This window comes from Corvus hawaiiensis, chromosome Z (assembly GCF_020740725.1).
Source record: "Corvus hawaiiensis isolate bCorHaw1 chromosome Z, bCorHaw1.pri.cur, whole genome shotgun sequence".
Taxonomy (NCBI): Eukaryota; Metazoa; Chordata; class Aves; order Passeriformes; family Corvidae; genus Corvus; species Corvus hawaiiensis.
In genome coordinates, this window is record NC_063255.1 from 13,309,619 (window position 1) to 13,335,090 (window position 25,472).

General features: G+C 36.3%; 1 protein-coding gene across 1 annotated transcript in view; it reads right to left on the reverse strand.

The window, feature by feature from the left end:
* Window positions 1-25,472, reverse strand: part of SPEF2 (sperm flagellar 2) — an 80,480-nt gene that overhangs the window by 38,057 nt on the left and 16,951 nt on the right. The window contains exons 7-20 of the mRNA XM_048292188.1: window positions 21,558-21,746; window positions 20,074-20,261; window positions 18,657-18,825; window positions 13,369-13,585; window positions 12,762-12,892; window positions 12,481-12,547; window positions 11,895-11,980; window positions 11,027-11,130; window positions 10,295-10,542; window positions 8,745-8,850; window positions 7,789-7,946; window positions 6,102-6,286; window positions 4,569-4,696; window positions 4,324-4,462 (exon numbers count right to left, since the gene is read on the reverse strand). Coding sequence (XP_048148145.1) covers window positions 4,324-4,462; window positions 4,569-4,696; window positions 6,102-6,286; window positions 7,789-7,946; window positions 8,745-8,850; window positions 10,295-10,542; window positions 11,027-11,130; window positions 11,895-11,980; window positions 12,481-12,547; window positions 12,762-12,892; window positions 13,369-13,585; window positions 18,657-18,825; window positions 20,074-20,261; window positions 21,558-21,746 — 2,115 coding nt within the window. The remainder of the gene's footprint in view (window positions 1-4,323; window positions 4,463-4,568; window positions 4,697-6,101; window positions 6,287-7,788; window positions 7,947-8,744; window positions 8,851-10,294; window positions 10,543-11,026; window positions 11,131-11,894; window positions 11,981-12,480; window positions 12,548-12,761; window positions 12,893-13,368; window positions 13,586-18,656; window positions 18,826-20,073; window positions 20,262-21,557; window positions 21,747-25,472) is intronic.

The following is a 25,472-nucleotide window of genomic DNA, read 5'->3' on the forward strand; positions in this document are numbered from 1 at the left end:
TTTTGCCTGTGTATAGGGCATCTTTCTATCTGTGACTTTTTCTATATTGCTATAAATATCAACAGCTGGTCAGGTCATATGCCTACAGAGTGCTGACAGAAAATTTCTTTACAAATGTGGTGGAGAGAATGCAAAGATATGAGTTCAGTGTGCAAGCTGCCTTGCTTTCCTTAGGCAGAGATGATCTACCTAAGCTAGACAAATAGGAATAGCTAAGCTCCCAACTGCACCTACAACTTTCCACTTGAATGGTTTGCTAGTTAATACACTAAGAATAGTTGTCTAACATCTAAGGGGATGTGCAATATGAAAAATACTGAGAAAATTGTGTCAGATTTCAAGTGCTTTTCAAATTTGGGTAGCTTCCACACCACTTTTCTCTGATGTTCTTTTAATTAAGGGCTCTTCAGCTGGTGACTATGTCAAATAGCAGCACTAAGTGGCTCACTGGCAGCACTGAGGACCTACTAAGCATGCAACATTATGCAAGCCCTTTGTTCCCTATTGCAATCTCTGCATGGAAATAGTGTGACAGGCCACTATGTGTACGAGGCCATGGGAGGAGAGTGCTGTTAAATACAGTGCCAAGGTAGGACAAGATGAGCTGTCTCTTTGGCTCCAGGCAGCTCTTCCCCACTTGACCTGTTCTGAGACAGAAGAAAAGGAGAGGAGCTTAGGCTTCTGGTGAGGTGATTCCATATTCAACAGGTCTTGGTTGCAGCCTATTATGTTAGATTCTATTTCTCTCCCCCATCTAAAGACCAGATAAATCCACTCATCCTCTGTTGGACAAAAGCCACAGGGAAGTCCCTGGGCCACCTAACACATCAGTGGTGGCTAAAAGGTAGCCAAGGTGCAGGCAATCAGATATTCAGGGCTGTTCACATTGTAGAGTATGTACATAAGGATATGCTGCTGGATGAAAAATACATGAGCATACAACTTATCTATTGGCAGTGGTGGGTTGCTCTTGGCTGGTTGCCAGCTGTCCAATAAACTGCTCTATCACTCTTCCTCACAGGAAAGAGAGAGAGAATATGATGGAAGAGTTCATGCATCAAGATAATGATGAGAAGATCACTCACCTATTACTAGCATATGCAAAATGGACTTGATTTGGGGCAATTAATTTAATTTAATATCAATTAATAACACAGCAGAATAATGAGAAATAAAACAAAATTAAAATAGCATTCACCCACCCATTGTTCTCCCCAGGCTTAACTTCACTCCTGACTCTTCTACCTCCTATCTCCTAAATGGCACAGGAAAAATGGGGAATGGATGATTGTGATGAGTTCATTATACATTTTATCTGCTGCTCCTTTCCCCTCATACTCTTTCCCTGCTCCAGAGTGAGGTTCCTCTCATGGAATACAGTCCTCCATGGATTTTTCCAATGCGGGTCCTTCCCACAGGCTTCAGTTCTTCAACAACTACTCCAGTGTGGATCCTCTCTGTGTGTGCAGCCCTTCAGGACTGTACTGCTCCATCATGTGTACCCCATCGGCCACAGCTCCTGCCAGGAACCTGCTCAGGTTGGGCTCTCCACAGGCTGTTGCTCCTTCACAGCATGTCCACCTGATACTGCCTGGGTGGACCGCATGGACTGCAGGGTGGAGATCTGCTTCCCTGAGGTCCTCCATGGGCTTCAGTGGAACAACCTGCATCACCGTGGCCTTCTCCACAGGCCACAGGGGAATCTCTGCTCTGGTGCCTGGAGCACCTCCTCTTCTTCCTTCTTCACCGTCCTTGGTGACCACAGAGCTGTTTCTCACATTTTCTCACTCCTCTCTCACAGCTGCCACACTTTCTTACAGAAGCCACCTCTGCAGACCCTTTGCCACAAAAAACTTTTACATAAACCCAATACCACACCAAAAAACACACTAATGTTTTGTACAAATTGATGTACAGCTCCTTCCAGTACTTTTCTTAAACATGTAAGAAGAAGAATTTTCCTTTTTGCCCTCATATTATTTAAATCACAGTTTTGATTAACTGTAAGCCTTGGAGAAAATTGGAGAGGAATACAGTGAGTTATATTCCTCTGGCAGAAGCTAAAAGCATATTTTATGATTATCTTCTTTTTCTTCCCCACTGCTCTTCTTTTCACAGTGAAGCAGCTTCTCTCTCCTTCTTTTCTTGTAGTCAGGTGGTGAAAAAAACTAAAAAATGGATGCATTTGCTAAGTCCTCTCCTATTTGGAACAAGAGAAGTAGTGATAGCAATCATATTCAATGATAGCAATGCAGTGAGAGGGAAGTTGGAGAAATTGCTGGAAGACAGACAGAGATGTGCTGCTGAAGTGTATTTTACCCACAGTAATTCTGTGTTTGGATATTTAGGATGTGTGCTGGTTTTGGCTTGGAAGAGTTAACTTTCTTCAGAGTGGTGACTATGGGTTATGGTTTGGATTTGTGCTGGAAACAGTGCTGATAACACAAGAATGATTTTGTTACTGCTAAGCAGCACGTGCACAGAGCCAAGGTCTTTTCTGCTCCTCACCCCACCCCACCAGAGAGGGAGCTGGGAGTGCACAAGGAATTGGGAAAGGACACAGCTGGGACAGCTGACCCCAGATGACCAACAGGACATTCTACACCACATGGCACGATGCTCAATATATAAAGCAGAGGGAGAAGAAGGAAGCAGGGGGGATATTGGGAGTGGCTGTGTTTGTCTTCCCAAGTCACCATTTTGTGTGATGGCACCCGGCTCTCCTGGGGATGGCCAAACACCTGCCTGCCCAGGGGGAGTGGTGGAGGAATTCCTTGTTCTGCTTTGCTTCTGTGCACTGCTTTTTCTTTGCCTGTTGAACTGTCTTTACCTCTGCCCAGGAGTTTTCTCAATTTTACTCTTCTGATTCTCTCCCCCATCCCACTGGTGGGAGTGAGTGGCTGCATGGGGCTTAAGTGCCGGCTGGGGTTAAGCTGCAACAACAGGCCAAAATCTTCACTGCCCTCTGGGCTTTGGACCTTTAAGGAATTTCACATACTTCACAAAACGGGGTGGGTTTTTACATTTCCCAGTTGACACCAGAGAAATCTGTTTTTCAGGTATTACAGCTGGCGCTTTCCAGTGTTTTAGAAAGGATCCAGCTGAGATGACAGTGCTGAGCAGTCTGTGAGTTTGAGGAAAAACATTTTGAAGATTATCACTCTTCTCATTTCCTCTTTTTTCCTAGCAGCAAGGAAGGATGGCTGACAGAATTCATACATTCAGGGAGATGCAGTGAGCATGCCTTTAAAAGCATAGAGGCAGATCATCTTCACAATCACCCACAGGTTTGGGATTCACAAGGAATAGAATGGGTTATTAAAAAAAGTTCTGAAAATCCTATGTTTACTCCAAACAGCTTAGGCTTATCACAGTATCTGAGTCTCAGTGCAAAATATGGGAGTATAACCTCCTCTTCACATAACTTGAATTGGATAATGTCAAGTATGTTTTGAGCAAAAGGTTAGATATTTTAATTTTATCTGTCTAAAATGTAGGACAGAGTGATTCCAGTATTTTTATATTCCATTTAGTAGAAATTAGGAATATAGATGATGATCTTTCAATCCTTTACCCCATTCTCTTGGAATATTTCTATGGAAAAGGAGGTCCAATGCCTTTTCCATCTTAGCTGGATTAAGCCATTATTCCTCAAATGTTCCTTTCAACTAACAGTGTTGTCTATATTTTTTTTCTCTTTTTTGGGGAATGTTCCTGATACGACTCAACTAAAAATCAGGTCTGTTCTGAAATGGAATCTGATGAATACAAAGATAGCTCTACTGTTGGCTTATGCTAAATCTAGCTCTGAACTTGTTAGGACCTTTACTGTTACGGATTTTTGTGAAAAAGAACTCCCAGGACATGTATGACCTAGAAAAGATCTACCTGAATCAAAACATCCCAAGAAATTCTCTGTACTTTGTAATGATCAGTTTTGGAAAACATATATTATCATACATAATTTACAGAAAAACTAAAATACTGCCAAGATTTGTTAGATTGTGATAGGAGCATCCAACTTGTAAAATCTCTGAAAACCACAAAATGTAAAGAAAAAGAGAGCAGAAAAATATTTATTTTACAGTGTACCACAGTGTAACCGAAAAACCAAAGCAAGATGTAAGAAAATTATGGCCAAACAACAGAGGAATAATTTTAAAGGACACTTTATACACAAGAGGAAATTAAATAGCTTAAGAAGAACAATAAAGAGGGGAAAAAAAAGTAAATAATAATATCATTCATGTTGTATCAAGCTTGTATACAATGAAATACAAGCTTGTATACAATGGTATATTGTAATTTCTACCATTTACTTACAGTAACTCTTTGGTGTAGTTCAGCTTTTGTTTCCTCATCATCTTGCAGGTCATCAGCAATTGAATTAAAATCTGTTTGCCACTGAGATACAAACTCCTGCTTAAGATGTGGACGTTTCAAATAATCTTGAAATTTTTTTCTGTAAATTATGGTAAAAATAACTTTGGGGTTAAAAGACATACAGAAAGCCATATGAAAAATACAAAACACTAATATTAATGTAATAAGATACTATTTCTACTTACCTAATATCTGCTGTGTAATGAATTATAGTGTATTGTTCATCCCTTAGACATCTAAGTACAGTTTTGATAGTATTCATATATGTATTTTCTACCACTTCCCAGTAACATACTAAAAAATCAATTATCTCCTGTGAATTAAAAAAAAAATCAAAATTAATTGATAAATTTCTTGGTAACTCATTTATCTGTAGCATTAGCAAATACACAAAAAAATATTTCATTAAATCATATTACTGATTTTTTTTTTAATATGCATTTCTTTTGGTTTACAGCTGATTACAGACATTGTACCAACATATAATTTTATCCTGTGAATTTCTTTTGGAAAAAGTGGTAGGTGTCTAAAGGAACAGGAAATTCCAGCAGAATACTCTAGAATCTGTTGTTTTGGATATGCTCGTAAAATACGTAGTGCTACAGAGAGGGCACTGAAGTATGAAAATTTGGTCATTCATAAATGTTTGAGCTTGTAAAAATCTAAACTGACTGTCTAGTGTTGCAAGAGTGATGTTTGACTGACTGACTGTCATGAAATGTAAATAAAGACCATGGCCAGAGGAAACCCAGCATATGTGAGCTGACTGCAGTCAAGAAGGAAAACTGGTAAACATTAGGAAAGCAATTACAGAACAAAATTCAAACCATCATTGTCCGCCCTTAAAAAATCTGCATCTCAAAAACTGCATGCAGTCCTAGCTTGTCATCTCAAAAAATTTACAGAAGAACTAGAACAATTATAACTGGATTGGAGAATAAAAGCGACATGAAATAAAATGAACATTTAAGAGATGCTTGTCACATTTTAAATACCTTCAGAGGTTGATTATAGAATTATTATTCATTGTATCTCTCAATATATGAATTAGGGTCACCAAATGATCCAAGCAAAGATCACAGTTTAAAGCAAAGAAACAGAAATACTTTTTCAGAATTAACATAATTATACAAGCTATGTCATAGAGAACAAAAACTAAATTACTTCAAAAAAGCTACTAAAGCAACCAAAAAACACACTCATGGAAGAAAAGTCCATTCAAAGCTACTAAACACAAGATGCAGATATACAGCCATTTCAGAAAACCCCTAAATTTCAGATCACTACAATCTGAGAAGACCTACTTGGGGAAAACATATTAGGACAAAAAATATACTAGGAGAAAGATTAGTGCACACTGTTATTACCCTTTGTATGAGACCCACAACTTACCCTTGTCAGAGAAAGAAAAGTGATCTAGTAAGTTTGTGTTAGTATTTAATAATAGTAAAAAGTATTATTATTTTGAATGCTGTGTTTTTCATCATAATTGCAAAGAATTTAAAAAAATCTAAATTTGAAAGCACGATTCCTTATTTTATGTATTTTAGTAGCAACTGTTCTTTGCATATTTATTAAAAAGTAATAGCATACCTTTTATTAAAAAATATTGAAGAAAACAACATGCAATGATGCAAAAGGTTTAGGTAGGACATGCATAAAATAATAATAAAAATACATACTTTGATATTAAGATTTTCTGTCATGAATTAATGTACCTGGGGAAGTGGTTCATCTACATAAATCCATTCATCTGATCCTGGTTCAATCGGTTGTGGTGTCTCAGGAGAGGGAGAAGGCTGACTTATAACTGGTAAAACCTTTTCTTCTCTAGCTGGTAAAACCTCTTCTTCATCTGTAACTGGTAAAACCTCTTCTTCTGGCGCTATTTCTTCCACAGGCCCTTGATATGAATGTAGAATTAGTACTTTCAAATGTATTTTAAGTCTCAATAAATAGAATTAGATATCTATGCTACTCTGACAGTTCAAAAAAATGGAACAGATTCACTGTTTCATTGCTTAGGTGTTGTCCATCAAAAATATATTCATGGAATCAGCAATGCTCAAGGAAGATTGGATCAGTTAACCCCTAAACAAATTCGACATCCATAAATGCATGGGCCCTGACAGGATGCATTCCCGAATACTGAGGGAACTGTGGGGCACCATAGCCAGGGGGCTCATGGTCATCTTTGAAAGGTCATGGAGACCAGGAGAGGTGCCTGAGGACTGGAAGAAAGCAAATGCCACCTTGGTCTTCAAAACAGGCAAGAAAGAGGACACAGGGAACTACCAGTCAGTCAGCCTCACTTAAATCCCTGGAAAGGTGATGGAGCACCTCATTCTAGAGACCATCTCCACCCACATGGAAGACAAGAAGCTGATCAGGAGTAGTCAGCATGGATTCACCAAAGGGAGAACATGCTTGACCAACCTGATTCTCTATTCTGCTTATATGAACCTAATAGTGAAGGACAGTTTGGAAGCTATCAACATAAGTATTAAATTAAACTTTATTAATTGACCCCAGGTATTATTTCTTCTTAGGGAGTAAATAACCCTTATAGTACTTCTATACAACAGCTGGATTCTAACTAGAAAATCTCCAATCCATTTGCAACAATAGAAATTTTGCTATTGACTCTAGCAGTGCCATTAATTATATACCAAGCACATAAAAAAACCCCTCCATCCAATTTTCTCTCGGGTGTGGTATTTCCAAGAATTTTTCACGAACTAGAAACCTTGCACAGAAGTAGTGGGATAAACTTTTACTGTTAAGAGTGCTTTTCGAGTTTGGGGTTTTCTTTCTTTTGGTGGTAGAAGACACATGAAGATTTTCTCATAATAATTATGAAAAAAACTGATTATTTAGAGGTCACTATTGCTGGTTTACTTGATGCATTTTTCCCCCTGGATGCTTCATCTTTTTTCTTTTTTTTTATTATTTTAAACGATTCTTTCCTTCTGGGTGATAAGAAGGAAAAATCAAATAAACATGTACCAAAATTAAATGTCAAAACCACTTCTACTTATCCAAATTTTTATGCTGTTACTGATAAAGCCCTCTGTGTTGATAACGGCGAGTTAGACTTTCTTGTACAATTATGCTATCCCATATGATGAAGATGCTAGCTGTAATTTTTAAACCAGGAAGAAAGGACTGAATCTAATGCTTTAGTTTTTATGTGAAATTAGCCCATACACTCTGAAAAGGTAAAAACACAACAGAAAAGTTCAGGGCTCTGGTGCAGTTATCACCAACTAGCGCATCCTCAGATTTTTTCAGGGGCAGCAAAAATGTAGGTTGCCATGTAGTTTTATATAGTAATTACTAATGTTAAATATAAAAAACAAAGTCTTTTATTACTGACTTCTAGCAAGTAAGAATACGAAAACTTACTTGTCCTCTGCTTTTTCACAATTTCTTCTATTATAATTTCCTTCACTCTTTCACACACGTGACTTTCTTCTGTCTCTGCATTTACTTTCACTAGAGTGTTTTGATGGACTGAAAACCATTTCTCTAATTTTGGCCATGTCTTTAGAAAGCCTGCAATTCTACAAAAATCATATCAATGTATAAAATTAAAATCTAACTAATGGGAAATCAGACATTTTCTAAAATTAATAAATGAAAGAAAAAGCAGACCATCTAATTTAATACTTAAACAACTCCATCCATATCAAACCCCTCATTTTAAAGATAGGAAAAAATTCAAAATTCTATTGTTAACTAATCATGTATTTCTTACTCTTTCATGTCACAACCTATATTTAATTTCTAATATCAGAATTAAACCAATAATAATAGGTAATGTAATAGTCTGAAACAGTTAATAGTATTGAATATTCAGAAACAAGAATTGTTGTTCTTGATTTTGCTCTTTGCATAAAGTTAAACATCTAGTGGTTCAATTAAAATTAGAAAACTAAGGGGTTTTTGTAAATGTAGAGGTGGAAAATACCATTTTATAAAATCTCTAACTCAAATCAACTGTATTTCACTCAAGGGCAGTCACATCATATGTGACACACCTCAGATATATGTGTACACATAGAGATACACATATGTATACACAGAATATATACATATAGTTAATGTAATATATACCTGAAAACTAAATTCTCCTTGGAACAATATCTTGGAAAACCAAAACATATGAATTCTTATTTTCAAGGATGATTTATATTGTGCAGAAAATGAAAATACCCTTTAGGCCCCACATTATAGAAAGGTCTAAGTAAATTCTTAACATTAAGCGTATCAGTATTGGCCTGGACCACATATGAGATTCAGATCAGTTAAATGTCTAAACGCCTGGCTGAAGCAACTTTTTTGTACTTCATATAACATACCTGTGCAGCACCTGCTCCCTGGCTAAGTCAATCTTCTCTTCTAAGATTTCAGCTTCTGAGTTTTGATCGCTGCTCTGTTCAGCCCGAGATGCCTTTCTTTTATCTACTGTGTGGAAAAACGCATATATAAGCATATACTGAGCAAGGATCAGACAGTTATTCACCCAAACTAAGATAATCATAAGAACAAATTCAGTGTTCCTTGATCTTAAATTTCTTCACTTAAATGCTGGGTACCAAACTGCCTAAAAGAAAGGAAAAGTCAGAGAACATCACAGAAATATAGAATTAAGCTGCAAAGTACCTAAGACATTGACTTGCCTCTTCCTCTGTTTAAGTGCATAGCCAATTATAGCACTAACATTTCCTGATGAATGCTTTTCAGGTATAGAAGCCTCCATTTGAAGAGATGAAGTATTCCTGTGGGCAGACTATTTCAGGCCTACCTACTCTACCAGTTAGAAGATATTTTACCAATTTCATACAAAGTATCTACTTTTCACAACAAGCAGACATTTCAGTTCATGAAAAGACAAGGTATTGCCTCCTCTGAGTCTTCTCTAAATTTTAAAAAGCCTTTAATTCATTAGAAATATGCCATTTTAAAAGAATTCTGATTTTTAATTGTTTTTTTGACTCTATCATCACATTTGCATCTTATGAAATAAATTCCATTTGTATTTCTGAGATTATATTAAATGTCACCACATGTTCCAAGTGTTTTGGCAGCACAAGGTCTTAAAATTAGCAAGAGTTTCAATTGTCTATATATTTATCCTCACCAGACTTTTAGCAAAAGCTCTAAAGATTTTGTCCCATCCTTACGCCTCCCTGTACTTAAAAGCTAAATGAAAATGGTGCTTTAATTCAAGCTATTTGCCATCTATGCATTGCAGTGAAAACAACGAAGAAGAATCTCCTCATAATCTGGATAATACACGACATACTCATTAAAAAAACTTCTGTTTCACCAAGGTCTTAAAATGTGTGGTCTGGAAGTGAAGCAGCTGTCAAAAAGCCTTTGATGCCTTTGCCTTGGCTGGTCAGAACTGACTTTGATGCCTGATCATTCACTAACTGAAAACAAGACAAAGGCAGTACAAATTTATGCTGGCACTCTCAGGGAATTAATATTGGCACATCCCTCTGTTCATGATTTCCTTTTTTCCAAGTGTGTATCCTGAAGAAAAATACTATTTACAGACACTCATTTGCAATACAGCATATTCTGTATCTGTTACAACTTGTGCTTTTTCCAGCTGCTGTTTTGGGTAATATCTAACACCACCCACTGTGCCATCTCAGCTGTAGTGAGAATTCAGTGCAAATACTAAAAAGCATATACACATGCACTTGCACACTGCTGATGTGCCTTAGACTGAAACAAACAGAAGTATCTGAAATAACTTGGAAGTAATCAAGGCACAATTAACAAAAGTGATACTGTGAGATATACAGATGTTGCCCAGTAATGTTATTTTGCATTAATAAGTACAACTTACAGATACCTGCTTGTCATTTTACTTTGTTAATAGTAGTTGTAAACTTACATTTCACATTAGCTGCGCGTTTCAGTACCACACTGTCTGAAAGATCCAATAATATAGAAACATCAAATGCAGGTGAGGTAGGAGCAGGCTTGTTAGGGACTCTGGGACCTATAGCAAGGGACACCTTTTCAGAAATTGGATCTTTTTCTTCTACATCAATCCCTGTATAGGATTTTTCAAATAGCTTTGCCTGATTAATTGTCATTGGAAACCCTTCCACAATCCACCCCTTCTCTGGTGGTATTTGGCTAAAAGGAAATGAAGAACCAAAATTACACAGTGAATTGATAGCCTAATAATAAAACCTAAAGAACAGTTTGCTCTAGCCATCATTCATTCTTATTTCAGTATATTAAATTTCCTGATGAATAAAGAATATGACAGACATTATTAAACTGTGAAGTAACGGATTTTAAATCAGAAAAAATAACATCAAGTCTAATCAAAGTGAAAAAAAATCAGAAAAAAAACCAATTTTTGCTGATAAATAAAGTTTTCAAAACCACTCTATAGAGACTGCTCAGAGCTATAATTTCAGTTTTCTCAAATAACTTTTGTGCTAAAGTAATAAATAGGTCAATCTATCTTATAACTTACAGTATACTAATGGGAGTAATACAACTTAAATGATATTCATGTAGGAACTTAAGTGCTAACCGCACATCAGGGTAGTTGAGACACTTTTCTGTCAAACAAGAGTAGATAAAACCAAGTATCTACACAATTTCATACGTAATGGCTTCCAAAAGGATGTCAACTAGTAATTCATCAGGAACACTTTTTCCTTTCTTCAACCATTTCTGGGATGCAGCACCAAGCTGGGCACGTACAGATAGCTGTGGAAGAGTGCAATATGTGCTCAGAATGTTCGTAACAGCCATTGTTGAAATTACTCCACATTTTATATTAAGTACTATTTATTTATTTATATTGGGGGTGGTGGCTTTTATTTATTAATATTCAATATTTGGGGGGTCTATTAAGGAGAATAGTTTTAATAGTAAAAATTCCTAGTTTAATTGAAATCTCCAGATGATTTCCATGATTACACTCTTAAAAATGATGAAAGAAACAAGATAAAGAAATGAAGGATATGAAGGCCAGAAATTAAAATTAAGTGTTCTGGTTCTAAGCTTATTCTGATTTCCACTACCACTGCTGATTTCATACAGCAGCATATAAATTCATTACTTTTACAGGGATTCTTTTATATCTTAGCTTTGGAAGTAAGCCAAAGAAATCACTGTAGAATTAAACATTTTTAACATAAAAAAATGGAACCTTGTCATGGGATGAATTATCTGCTTGGCAGCAGCAAGCAGGAATACATTTTTGCTAACGCAGAAATGTCATTGAAAATACCACATCTTATGTAAATGTGGTATTTCACAAGAAAATACAGAATTTTAACAAAATGTACAACTCTAAACAACATACAGAGGAATAAATTTTCAGAATAAGCTCTTTTCATATTTCATACAGAAAATACTTGCATTGAGGTCAGTAATTCAGAATGATGAAAAACCGGCACCATTTAATTAACTTAACCATTTTAACTAACGTCTTTTTATAAAGTAGAAACTAAAACTGGACTACTAACCTTGGGTAGGTCATCCTGACTGTCATCCAATTCAAATTCTTCCTGAGATGGATCCTTCTCAACAGGACAACTGTCTAAAATAGATTCTAAAATACAGTTTAATGATTCTATTACTATAAAATTTATTACTATAGATAAAGAATAAAAGTACACATCTTGATGTTCTTTGAACAAATCAATACAGAAGGTACATAACATTGTTAGGATCATAGGACCATTAAGTAATTCAGATTAGAAGCAATTTCTGGATGTTATCTAGTTAAAGTTACAAAGTAAAGTTACAACCTTCTGCTCAAAGTGGCATCAGTTTTAAGGTCAGACCAGGTTTCTCAGCTGTTTACCCTGTGTGACCTGAATAACCTACAAAGATGGAGACAACACTACCTCTACAGGAAATTTGTTTCAGTACTTGACTGTCCTCATGGGGAAAAGGCCTTGCCTTATGTCTAGGGTAACAAGAAGGGCTTATACAGGTATCTCCACAGCAAAAGGAAGGCTGGGGAAAATGTCTGCTGGGACATGCAAAAGACTGAGGTATCCCAAGGCCCTGACACACACAGGAAAATCTGCGGCAAGAAAGATTTACCTGTGGTGGTTTCTGTTTGGAGTTCCTCTAGAAGATTTGGTGGTGAATTTGGTAAGTTCTCCTGGACCTTGTATCAATTATGACAGAAAGTGGATTAGAATGAAAACTACATATTACAGAAAAAAACAAGCTGTCAATTCAAGATGACTCTTGCAGTCTTACCTGTCAAAACTTAGAATTGTTTGAAATTGAGTAAAAAAATTGAAACATGTTTTCTTTCTTACATGTTTCATTCCCATCTACCTGTTAGAGCCAAGATCAAAATTTGGAAATATACTTACCTCACTCTGTTCTCCAGAACTCTCTGGTTCCTCTGAAATCACGTGGTGTTCAGTTTCCATTTCATTTTGAAGAAAAGCTTCAATGGCCTCCTGAACCAGAGTACCAACAGATAGTACCTGAATATTGCAAACTAATACACAAAAATATTAGATAGCTACAATTTGAGTTGAGCATACATACAGAGCAACTATTACAAGGAGTTAAATTAATTATTTCATTGGGGCTTCTAATGTACATTGTTTCCACTATGTCTTCTCCATAACTACTTCATAATATGTATCAACAATCACATAGCTGTCTTGCTAGTCTCCTCTAAAACAATCTCCAAAGAAGTTTACCAAAAGCATTTTCAAATTCTCAATGAAGAAGTATTAACATTACAATAAATATTAATATTACTTTCAAGTTCCAGTGTTTCTAATCTTATTTTGGAATATAACAAAGGAATGACATGCAACCAACCACAGCAAAATACAGAGGCATCTGAGGTTCAAGAATTAGTCATGCAAGGATTTGCCCAGGCAATTTTCATTGTAAGAGTGGGATTTTAAAACAAATAAAAATTTTAAAGAATTTTAGGCAAAGAAACAAAGAAACAACCTCTACCTTTTCCAAGAAACTTTGCACAGGTAGTTTTTCCACTAAACATTTTTCCCAAAATACATCCCTTGATGGGAAATGAAGGAAATTCAGGTGAAGATTTGGGTTTTGGAGGATAAAACTTCTCCATCAGTCTACGAAGCACATGACCCAGTATGTTATTATTAAGAGGAGGTTTGTTTTCACTGTTCTCTTCAGTTGGGCTCCATTCCCCTGTCATACTCTGTATAAATGACAAATTAGCAAATCTCAATATGTCTTGTCTTCCATCTTTCTAAATACATGCACTTAAACACAATACATAAAATAATGAAATTTGAATAGTATTAAGTAATAACACAGTTTTTAGAATAGAACCTAGTTAAAACCTTTAATTATGTCATAATCATTAAACATTTATAGATATTCACTAATAACTAGTTGAGAGACAAGTATTTATACAAACATTTTCATAGATTCTGTGGTAGTTTACCTCTGGATGGATGTCATAGAGAAAATATAACAAAAGGTTCACGATCTGAGATAAGAACAGGGAGGGATCACTCACCAGTTATCATAATGGCCAAAACAGACTCGACTTGGGGATATCAGTTGAATTTATTATGAATCAAAATCAGAGCAGGATAAGGAGAACTAAAACAAATCCTACAAACACCTTCCCCCCACCCCTCCCTCCTTCCCAGGCTAAACTTTATTCCAAATTCTGTAGCTCCTCCTGCCCAGCAGAGCAGGAGAGCAGGGAATGGGGGTTATGACCATTTCCTCATGATGCTTCTGCTGCTGGCGCTTCCTCCTCAGAGAGAGGAACCTTCCCCTGCCCCAGCATGCAGTCTTTCCCACAGGAGCCAGTCCTCTACCAATATATCCAACCTGAGTCCTTCTCATGGGCTACAGTTCATCAGCTGTTCCAGCTGGGTCCCTTCCATGGGGTACAGTCCCCCATGAACAGACTGCTCCAGTGTGGTTCCCTTGTGTCTTGGGGTGACTTTATGATGCGTATCCCATATCACTGCCTATGCCCAGAAATTAATTCCTGTGCCTTTCTATGCCTCTAAACTGAGCCTGAGAGGGGGAAGGAAAAAACTGAGCAAAATTTATTCAAAGCAGTTTGCAGCTTGTTCAAGGTCACACACAGACAGCAATTGGTTTCCCAGCTGTGGCAGGGGAGGGAGGAAGCACCCGGCTTGCTGCTCCTAGGACAGTTTTTTTTGGCCAGTGGTTCAGCTGCTTTGTTCTCCGGAGAGAGACTGAGAGTTGAATTTTTCCTTCCCTGGAATTTCGGATTTTCTCTCTTTTCTACTGGACTGCTTGATTGCTGTAACATCAGAGCACATTGGGAGGACTTTCCACCGGGCACAGAGGGCCTGGCCCTGGGCCAAGCCCCAGCTCCAAGGAGACCAAAGGGAGGACTCTAACACTTTCCCAGGTTTTTCCTCCACAGCGAAAGATTTTATTATTTAGCATTATTTTCCTTTTCCCGTGTGTTTGTTAAATAAATAGTTTTATCTTCTTCACTTTCCTTCGAGGAAATTTTTTTTTTCCTGAACCTGGTGGGGGAGAGGTGGTTGTGCCTTCTCTCAGAGGATATATTTCTAAATTTGGCCAAACCGGAACACCTTGTGGGGTCACAAGTCCAGCCAGTAAACCTGCTCTCTCGAGGGGCCACAGGTTCTGCCAGGAGCCTGCTCCCACAGGATTATAGCCTTCTTTTGGGCACCCATCTGCTCCGGTGTGAGGTCCTCCATAGGCTGCAGATGGATTTCTGCATCACCATGAGCTTCCATGGGCTGCAGGGGAACCTCAGCAACAGCGCATGGAGCACCTCCTCATCTCACCACTGACCTTGGTATATGCAGAGTTGTTCCTCTCACATTGTCTCACTCCTCTCTTCTCTGAGGTCTGCGTAAAAACCTTTTTTCTTCTTAAATACGTTATCACGGAGGTGTCACTGCCATCACTGGTTGGCGCAGCCTGGGCCAGTGATGGGACCATCTTGGAGCCAGCTGGCATTGGCTAGTTGGACATGGGGGGGGAAGCTTCCAGCAGCCCCCTGCCACCAGAACTTTGCTGTGCAAATTTAATACAGATTCCTATAACCCCTTTTCTAATTCCATAAACATGAAAAATAATTTCACCAATACTATAGAATTGATCAGTAGCAGATTTTTGTATTAGAAATCCACTATCCTAATATTCTGTGTTCTAAAACTGGGCAACATTATTGCCCAGTACCACACTTAAATCTCCGAAAATTTCATGAGCAAAGATTTCAAATATATGTATTTGCCTAACACACATTCAATAGAGAGAAAAGAAAAATCAAACCAAAGCCAACAACTCAAACCAATCCAAATATCTTTAAGGGAAGGAGATACTGAGTAGAAACTTCCAGTTCATGTACCCTGAGATCAATAGAAATTTATCAGTTGTACGATTTACTAGGTTTTACTAGTAAAGATGATTTTACTGAAAATCACACTGGAAGAAAGATAAGAATGAAAGGATGTAGTCAAAAGAACGGAACACAGAATTGTACTTTCGCTCTCCCAGTTTTGCATCTTATAGCACTAGGAAAGTCCTGATGTCCTGAAGTTTATGCTGTGAGAAGCTAAAAGACATTTTAGTACACAGAAAAATACTAGTCCTGCACTAATATTTATTTGGTTGAAGGATATTATACAGCTGTTTGAAAGATGTGTAGACTAATACTATTTCCAATTAGATTCTAGCTTGTCACTTCATTTTGGGTGCACAACAGTGTTGACAGCGAAGTCAAATGTTTCAACAAGGAACATTCCAAGCAGGACAAAAAGGAAGAAAAAAAAAGTTCACAATGAGACTGGTAAAGCATGGGAACTGATTGCACAGAGTCTCTGGAATCTCTATCCTTGGAACACTTGAAAGTTGACCAGACAAGGTGCCAAGCAACCTGACCTGACTCAGAAGCTGGCCCTGCTTAATGCAAATGACCTTCACAAACCTTTAAACCCAAACAATTGTGTCATTCTCTATATTGAATATTTCATCACCATCAACAGAAGTGGACAATTCTAAAGTTCTATTGAAAGACAAGGTTTTGAACTCGTTCTAGGCAGCATACGCAACCTCCCCCTGAATTTACTACCTGAATCATGTATTGCAATAGCATACATTCTACTAGTAGAATTTGATCAATATTGATTTTGAACACATGCATATTAGATAGAAAAACACAATTTAATTATCAGCCTAAAATAAATTTAAAGTCACTTATTTTTAATCAGTAAAAACAAATAAAGAAAATATTTTTGAGTTGCGCAACATCTCCTCTCTAACATATCTCAGAAAACATACTTTATGTGCAATTGAACAGACATCCTTAAAAAGCCCCAATCTTTGCACTATCTGAATAATTTTTCTTTAAACATACAGGTAGGGATGGATCAGTTGTTTTAAATTCTATTAGACCCCTAGGAAAAATTAATTCCAAGTGGAATGGGTTCCCCCACCCTTCAACTATCTTCCTCTTTTAACCAGAAGATTGCTAGACTGTATCTGTTATGAGGTAAAATAGTTTACCTGTTAGAAACAAATTTTCTGGCATCCAGGTGGGAGTTATATAACTCCTGGTCAACATTTTTGGATGAAGCTGGAAATTAATAATGCTATGCTTGGTTTTGGATTATTCCATGAACTTATTAAGTGATTAGGCACATCTTATAACATGGCAGTTTCAAAAAATATTCTAAAAATAAAATGTAATAAGTAATGTGCAATGGACTGATCACATGGAATTTTCTTGTATTTTATCAAATATATTTGACACTTGTAGCTGGTATTACTAATGTAAGCACGGTATTCTTGAGAGATGCCAAATTGCCTGTCCTGAGCTTTTTTCAAAAGCACTAAGAATATCAGCATAAATGTTGTCAGAAAGGCCTGTCAATAAACTTTAATCTAGAAGCAATACTTTGAAAGAATTAGATGTTCACTTAGGTTTTTAGAAGATGTAAGTATGAACTGGTGCCAACAATTTTACATGTCATACGATGCCAGCTTTTGATGAATAATTCAGAAAGGCATAAGACTAACAGCATCTGGGAATAAATCAACTATTAAATAATTTGAAATAGCCTGGAAGGAAAAAAGAGGTTTTAAATGTGTCAATAAATTTTTGTGACCTTCAGTGATGTTACAGCTAGAGAAGACTACTGAGGCTTCATAATATAAACAAAAATATGACTGAAAAACTTAATTTTTCATTAGTGCTCTCCACTGTTTCCTGCCTGTCTGTCTTTTATGTCCTGCCTGTTGACTTTGTGTATAGCCCTTTTTTCACCTAAGAAAATAATCACAAAATTCATACATGAGTTGGTATGCTGTGAATCAGAACCTTATAAAGAGATAAATCAGAAAAGTATGTGTTAAAATTGAAGCCACAGTAAATTGAGCTGTCAGGCATTCATCACAGAAACTTATAATGAACATCTAGACTCATGGCAAAAGAAAAGGTACCAATTGGCTCAGGCTGTGTATAAAAAGCGAATATATATTGTAGTTATAAATTCCCAACAAGACAAAGACTGGGTATTTGCCATGATTTTGCCACATTCTACTCACCAGGTTATTTGAGAAGTCTAAATATGTAATGGGATTTAACTAATATAATCATTAATATAATTTTGAAAAAATTGAACAATACATATTAACAGGGAAACATCAATCCTTAATCTTTCAATTTTGAAATTACATCAAAGTATTGAAAAGTTGAAGTAAAGTTTTAATGTACCCTGAAAAATATTTACTTGTATTCTAACAGAAGATTAAGAAAAATGTCAGCCATTATTAATAATTTGAAAAAACATTACTATCTTAAAACAAATGGATCATTCAAACCAATAAATCTTGTTAGAGAACTTTTACTCCAAGTTGCTGAAATCAAGAATTCAGGTTTTGTAACATATACACTATTTAATTTTACTGCTTTTACTGGTTACTTTTTGTTGCATTTTCAAATCTGGTATTATTAATTGTACCTTCAAATTTCAGTTAGCTGAAAATTCATTGCATTGTAATTAACATGCTGGTCCTACAACTCAAGAAATATAATTAAGGTTATATATAAGAATGGAATTATAATTGCTACTAACATCAAATATAGTTTTCATATAAACAAGCAATGAAAAGAAAATGTGTGTCTAAATTTGACATTAGAAACCAGTAATAGAACAAAGTGCAAGATCACAACATAAAGTTTATGATTATGAAAAAGCAAGGTGTATTATCTTCCATTATGCCTTATCAGTTTGGTGTACCTTGTATTCACCATAATCTTTTTCATCTAACAGACTCATTTTATTCAGCTCTACAAGTTGTTCTGGGCTAGGTTCATCTGGCAAAGGCTGAATTGAGGCTTGTTCATATATTGGTTTTCCATTTAAAAAAAGTTCCTTCCAATCCAGCATCAGTTTTAACGGAACACGGCTGCAGAAAAAAGGAAAAAAAAAAAAGAGGTTTCAACCAAAAATTAGAGTGTTGGATATTTGACACTAGTGTATTCAAATTTACAAGAATCCCAATCATGAAACAAGCATATGCTAAACTAGTTATAGTTTATAATGCATCCTGTAATTATTACAGCCATTATAAGTGCTTGTTTACTTTTATGACAGCTGTAGGCACTTGTAGGCTTCAGTGTTTTCACAAATGTGTCATCACACAATATTTGGCTGGCAGAGCTGTGCCAAAACTGTGTGTAACAGTTTCGCTACAGCTACTTTTCCCTGCCCCAAAATATTCTTTCCTTTTCTGGTGTAAGGCCTCCTCTTGCCAAAAATCTATAGAATATTTTTCCTCAAAGTCAAAATTAATTCAGAATTATATGAATTAAACCTTTTCTTTAGCTAGTAATTTCACTAAACTGTGCCTAGGCTGACCATTTTATCACATACTAAATAAGCCGAAATGATATAATTTCCATGAAATATAACCATGTGTATTTCACATGGTTACAATTTTATTATTTTAACATACAATTACACTAAAAAGCAATAAGATTTTGGCATACTTTCCAACACTGTAAGTCTAACCCCATAGTCAAATCACTGAATACTAATGAAAGAACCACAGCAATAAAGCCCCATTCCATGGTTTTTTAAACACTTCTACTGTAGAGGCACTTGGAGATTACTGCCTTTATAGGACCGTCTCAGAAATCCTGTGCAATTAGGGCATGTCAGAAGACGGAATCACAGCATGTAGAACTCAGAAGAATTTGGGCTCAGTTGCTAAGCTTTGGACAGTCCAGGCAGGTTTATCTATCCTGAGAAATTCATCCTGTTTGTATTACTCTGACAAAGTGTTAGTGGAACGGTCTAGAATGAGATGAGCACCATTCAGTTTTTAAATTCTAACTAAGGAATTTGGTAACAAGAAAGGAAATCAGCAGTTTTACAAGCCGCAGCACTAGTGGATTTGGTCTCCTAAGAATTCAAGTTAGTTGCGTTTTCAAGAAATTACGCTAAGGCTGTAGCATTTGTTCACCCTGTACTACACACCAGTGAATCCTCACATGAAAGTAATGTCACCATTCTCGCATACAAACTAATTGCAGCTGCCATGTAAAATATCTGAGAAACTACATAATTTGCTATAATGCTTAAACCAGCCTGAATGACGCAGCCTAACAGCTACCTAACAGCTGTTATTTTTGCCTAGCAGCTACATACTCACTTGTTTGTCAGTTGACGATATTCTCCTACTTTTGCCGACAAATCAATGATTTGGTCTATCATTTCCCAACATATAGAATAATGCTTTTTATAGCGTGCCTGAGCTCTTTCAGCAGCAATTTTCTTATGGTGTTCTCTTTCTCTGATTACTTGTTCTTCATTATAAATATTTTCTTGTTTTGCAAGAGCCTAGAATTGTTTTTAAGGAGAAAATTTGAGACAGCAATGAAAATGGAAGGGCAGAGGTACACAGTCCTGAAAATGAAAATTAACTTGTTCATTTAACTCAAGAAACAAAAACAGCTCGATCCTCATCAGAGTTGCACAGCCAGAAGGCAGACTAACGCATAAACGAGTCTAAAAATTTTTATTCACTCTATAAATTCCCACTCATTTGCTTTCTAAAACAGAATAAAATAAAGGAGAAACCCATTACTTCTTTTATGACAAACAGATTAAGACATATTCAGTCCTTGAGGGCAGTGAAATTGCAGCTTTCAGTGTAACAACCCATTTAGAACATGTAATTTATATTACTAGATTCTGATCTTCAAATAATTTCATATTATTGGTGTTGTTCAATCTTTAAAAGATTTCTGGTCATGGTAGAAAATTACCAGTAGTTCCTGTGGTGGTGTGCTCCATCACCACCTCCTGTGATGGTGGCTGAAAGCATACTTAAAGAGGTGATGTAATCAATAGCTATAGCTGCTGATTACACAGGACTCCAGGTGCATTGGAGGATTTGGAGCTGCTGACTGTTTTTGACAGGACAAAAATAAAATTTCTAATATTACATTATGGCCTACTATGAGCATAGCACTTGGCAGTTTTCCACAGAATTATAAGTCCTTTTAATCAACTTAAAGCTTCAAAATAGGAATTAGCACTCATGAGTGAAACTACTCCAGCATTTGTCAAAAACAGACCTTAACACATCATATCTAAATGAAATTATGAACATGAATTTCAAAACAAGACCTTAGGTTATTGTCCTGCTGCCTCTGCAAGACTGTGCCTTTTAAACTAAGCACACAGAGATGTTTTCCTACAAAGTTAAAATCAGTATGGAAGAAAAAATCAAAATCAGATTTTAAGTTGCTCAGCTTTATCCCTTATTACAGGACCATGGAACAATAGAATGGTTTGAGATGGGAAGGGACCTTTAAAGGCCATCTAGTTCAAGGCCCCTGCCATCGCAGGCACACCTTGCACTAGATCAGGTAGATTAGCTGTTCTTTCCCCCTGCAAAATCCCCCTAAACTTCTAACACAGTACAAAATGCACTCAGTCCTACAGTTACAGTTACATGCTTATTGCTTATAGCTGTACCTTTGAACTCAGATAAAAGCATATATTTATCACAAAGTCATCCTGTCCCTAGGAAAGTCCTGCAGTCTAACAGTTGACAACACAGATTCTATTTTGTAACATGAGGGTATTCTAGCACTCCTGCAGCAATTCAGAGATCAGACAATCTTTTACCGCTTCTCTGTCAAGAGCTTCCTGGAACTCCTTCTGTCGTCTTTCTTCATATTGCTTTTCCCTGAAAATTCTGTTTTGCCTTAGCACCTCTTTTTCATGCCGAACATGCATGAGTTGAGCAGCAATCCTCCGCTCATGCTGAGATTGTTTCATTAGTCTGTAAATGAGCTGCTCCTCCCGGTAAGCCTTCTAAAAGATAAAAAAATAATGGCACAAAGCACAATTTATAAACTATTCCCTAGAAAACTCATCAGTGCTAATATGAGAAATAGGACTGCCGTCATATGACAGCACTCACCTGCTTATACAGGACATATATTCAGAACAACATTCGTATCTGTTTATTAGTACAATTTTCACAAACTATGTAAGAATTCAAAATATGTCTTAACTGAGATACCCAGTAAAAATATATCTGGTCAGACTAACTCCATTTTAATGTGGTTATTTCCTGTGTGTAAAGAAACTGCAGCATATTTCAAATAACAGCTTCTTGTCTGAAGATATACCCTTTCCTCAAATCATTAATTTAACCCTGTTATTCACCAGTCCCCATTCTCAAAAAAAAATCTACAGGACCCTCAAGCAGTCTATTTTCTACAGATTTGAAATTTGTCCTTCTTTTGGGGGAATTGGGTAATTATCTTCTCCATTCTTCCCTATTCAGCAGATTAGGACTGTGAGGAAGAACTCAGAGCAAAATACAGGACCTCTGGGTAATAGTTCCAGTGTTCTCACTGGGACATGAATATAATACACTATGCAGTACTAAAAGAAAATCATTCTGAATCATTGCTTGAGACATGGTCTGTGTGCACAGACACTTGGAAGGCTGTGAATTGTTATTTTTCAAAGTATTCTTGAAACATAATAGTATCTTCTCACTGCTACACTTCTCCAGACTGTTCTTGGTATCTAAACTAATGCTTAATCTAACTAAAAGTTTTGCCTCACTATCGCAGCCCAAAACTCCTTTTGAGTCCTAAGCAAAAACACCGGCTTGCCTTACAAGCCTCATTCCAAAGACAAATGCTACAGCAGAATTCTAGAAGAAATATTTGCTTCAGATGCACCAAAACTGCTATGAAATGTATTCAAATTTAAGGACTTAAATTGGGATCTGATTTGAAGATTTCAAATTCATTTTCCTAAAAACAGAGGCACAAGTAAAGTCAGTTAGTAGTAATTTAAAAAAATGAAAAACAAAACACACCAATATGAAGTATCACTTCTATTTTCTATCAGCTGTCTGTGACGGAGAGGGCAAAACACATTATGTAACTTCACGTATAAATGGAAAATCCAACTTGATGGCATATGATATATACATTATGATGATAAATATAAAGAGGTCTAGATCTGTCCTACACAATGCAACCAGGACACCTGTAATAGAATTCTAATGCACAGGATGACTATTGTAATTGCAACACTAAGAGCAAGAACTTTCTAAATAATTTAGATATTTAATGCTGATGTTGGGGTGAAGCCAATTTAAAACAAACAAACAAACAAATAAATCTCTTTCCATATTTTTTAAGTTCCTTTCCCTTCACAATTGCTGGGAAGAAAGTACATTCCAATTAAATTCTGGTGACTTGAAAATATTAGGCTGATATAAAAATGTCTTAACATTTTTCTTATTTTAGCCAAAATATGGGCTTTGAACTCCCCTTTCCTAGCACTGAATCTCATGACACTGCATAATAGTCCTAGTGACAAATGTGCACTCATCTTGGGCCTTAATCATAGAGTCCTTCACCTGGATGCTATATTATCTCTCTAGAAAGCTTTTCACTAAATGAGGATCTAATTTCAAATGTGTCTTGTTTTGTTCTTTATCCGTAGTATACTGTTTGTAAATAATTTTTCTATGGAGGGAATTATCATCATACATACAACTGAAATGGAAAACAATGCAATCACAACAATTTCATTCTAAGTGTCATTTGATATAGCTCAGGTGATAAAATTTTCCAATAGTACTGCCTAATGAAGAGTTAATCTGTCCATTTCCTCTTACATTCATGAACTCAAGACAATAACAAGAGGTATGGTACCCTTTGCTGCCTCAGTTCCAGACACTGTTTCCTTATACTTGGTATTTCAATTAAGATTTCAAAGAAGAGCAGAAGTTACACAATTTACTTCCTATTGCAAGTAAAAATCCTTCATTTTTTTTCGTTAGTTGCTGCTTACCCTCAGCCATGAATTACTGCAGCAGTAATAACCCTTCATCAGCAGAAAATGGATGTTAAAATCCTTATTCACAGAGAACTGAATGAGCCACCCTAAAACTGGTGATTTGTCAAACCATCAACTGTGTGGTGCAAACAGTTGGTCCAGTGAGAAATTAAAACACCTTTTCTAGGTGAATTTGCTCTTCAAAAAGGAAATTGGAAGAGTCACTTCACATCAGCCAAAACAGATCTTCTCTTTTTAAAAGAATAGAGAACTTCGGTATTTTAAGTGATCAAATACTTTGGCATGCTCACTAGGCCTAAAAACAGCCAGCAGGAAATTTTTGAGGAACAAGAAATAGTGAGAAGGCAATTCAACCTACACATCAGATAAGGAAGGATTCAGAACACTAAACTCCAAACACATAGTTTCAAAAAGGATCCTCATTGGATGGTTGGATGGGGGAGTGAAGCATTAGTAGCTATTCTTTCATACAAAAAGGAATGCACAAAGCACTCAAGCCAAAGGCTGGTAAGTTTTGAAACTTCTGAACTTACAAAGACACAAAATAAAACTTGTAGTAAAAGGTTTTGACCTAACATTTTATGTAAACATCTTCACAGTGAACTTTGAAGTGCCTGAAGAAATCATAAATATGACAAATGGGACATCTTAGTAATACTTCGAAAAATTACTATTGAGAAAGCATAATAGACACCTTTTTTTTAGTTTACCTACTTAAGACAACAGTGGCATCCAGTGGCCAAACATTAACATGTTTATGTTTCACGTTGTTCATACATAGTTACTATATCACGTTCTTCTATTTTTCTGTTTCCTTGTTTGATTTACATACAAGTGAAAAAATCCTGTGCTGTTGTGTGGTCATAAATTTTATGACCAAAACTTAGAGCTTAGCATACATAAATCTACTTGATTGACAAGTAATAAGCTACTAACAATTAGTTTCTCCTCCCACTTTCAATTTCTTGATTTATTGCTGATAGTAGCTTACATCTGATAACTTTTTAACTCAGAGAGATAAAATCTGAACAGAGCATTGAAAATAACAAGTACAAATCACCAATAATGTGTTGAAATGGTGGAGATAAAGATTCAGAAGCCATACAACTGTCAAATACTTTCAACACCTGCCTATGAAAATCTGACTTCCATCATGCTGTGCTCCACCTAGAGTACTGTCATGTAATTGTAAAGTATTGTCTCTCCCAAGCTCCAACTTGTAGTGTACCAAAAAAAGAGAGTTTGAACAAGATTCTTTTAATAAACGTTTGCAAGTATGGATACAAAACACAGCACTCTAAAGGGATGAAATTCCTTTGACTCTAAATGATCCCATGCTGTGTTCAAGGTTTATGCAGTATAGGTAAGAAACCAGACCCAAATGCATATAAACTGCTGCAATTTCAGTCAGCAAACCCTTTCCAGTTCAATATCTAATGGAAGAAAAAAGCGATTTTGAACTAATTTGTAAACTCATTCATTTTTAAAGAAAATACCTCAGTTTGCTTCCCACTTCTCTTAAGTCAACTAACATCTAATTTCTGAAATCCCATGAAGTTCCAACAAAACAGGTTTTCCTCTGCTAATTTAGAACCAAATTACCACTAAATAGATTCTCTGATATGGTCACATTACTGTTTCAGTCAAATGCTCATTTGTCTTTCCTTCTAGTCCCTGCAGTCTGTGATTTCAGTTGTTCCTACATCAAAG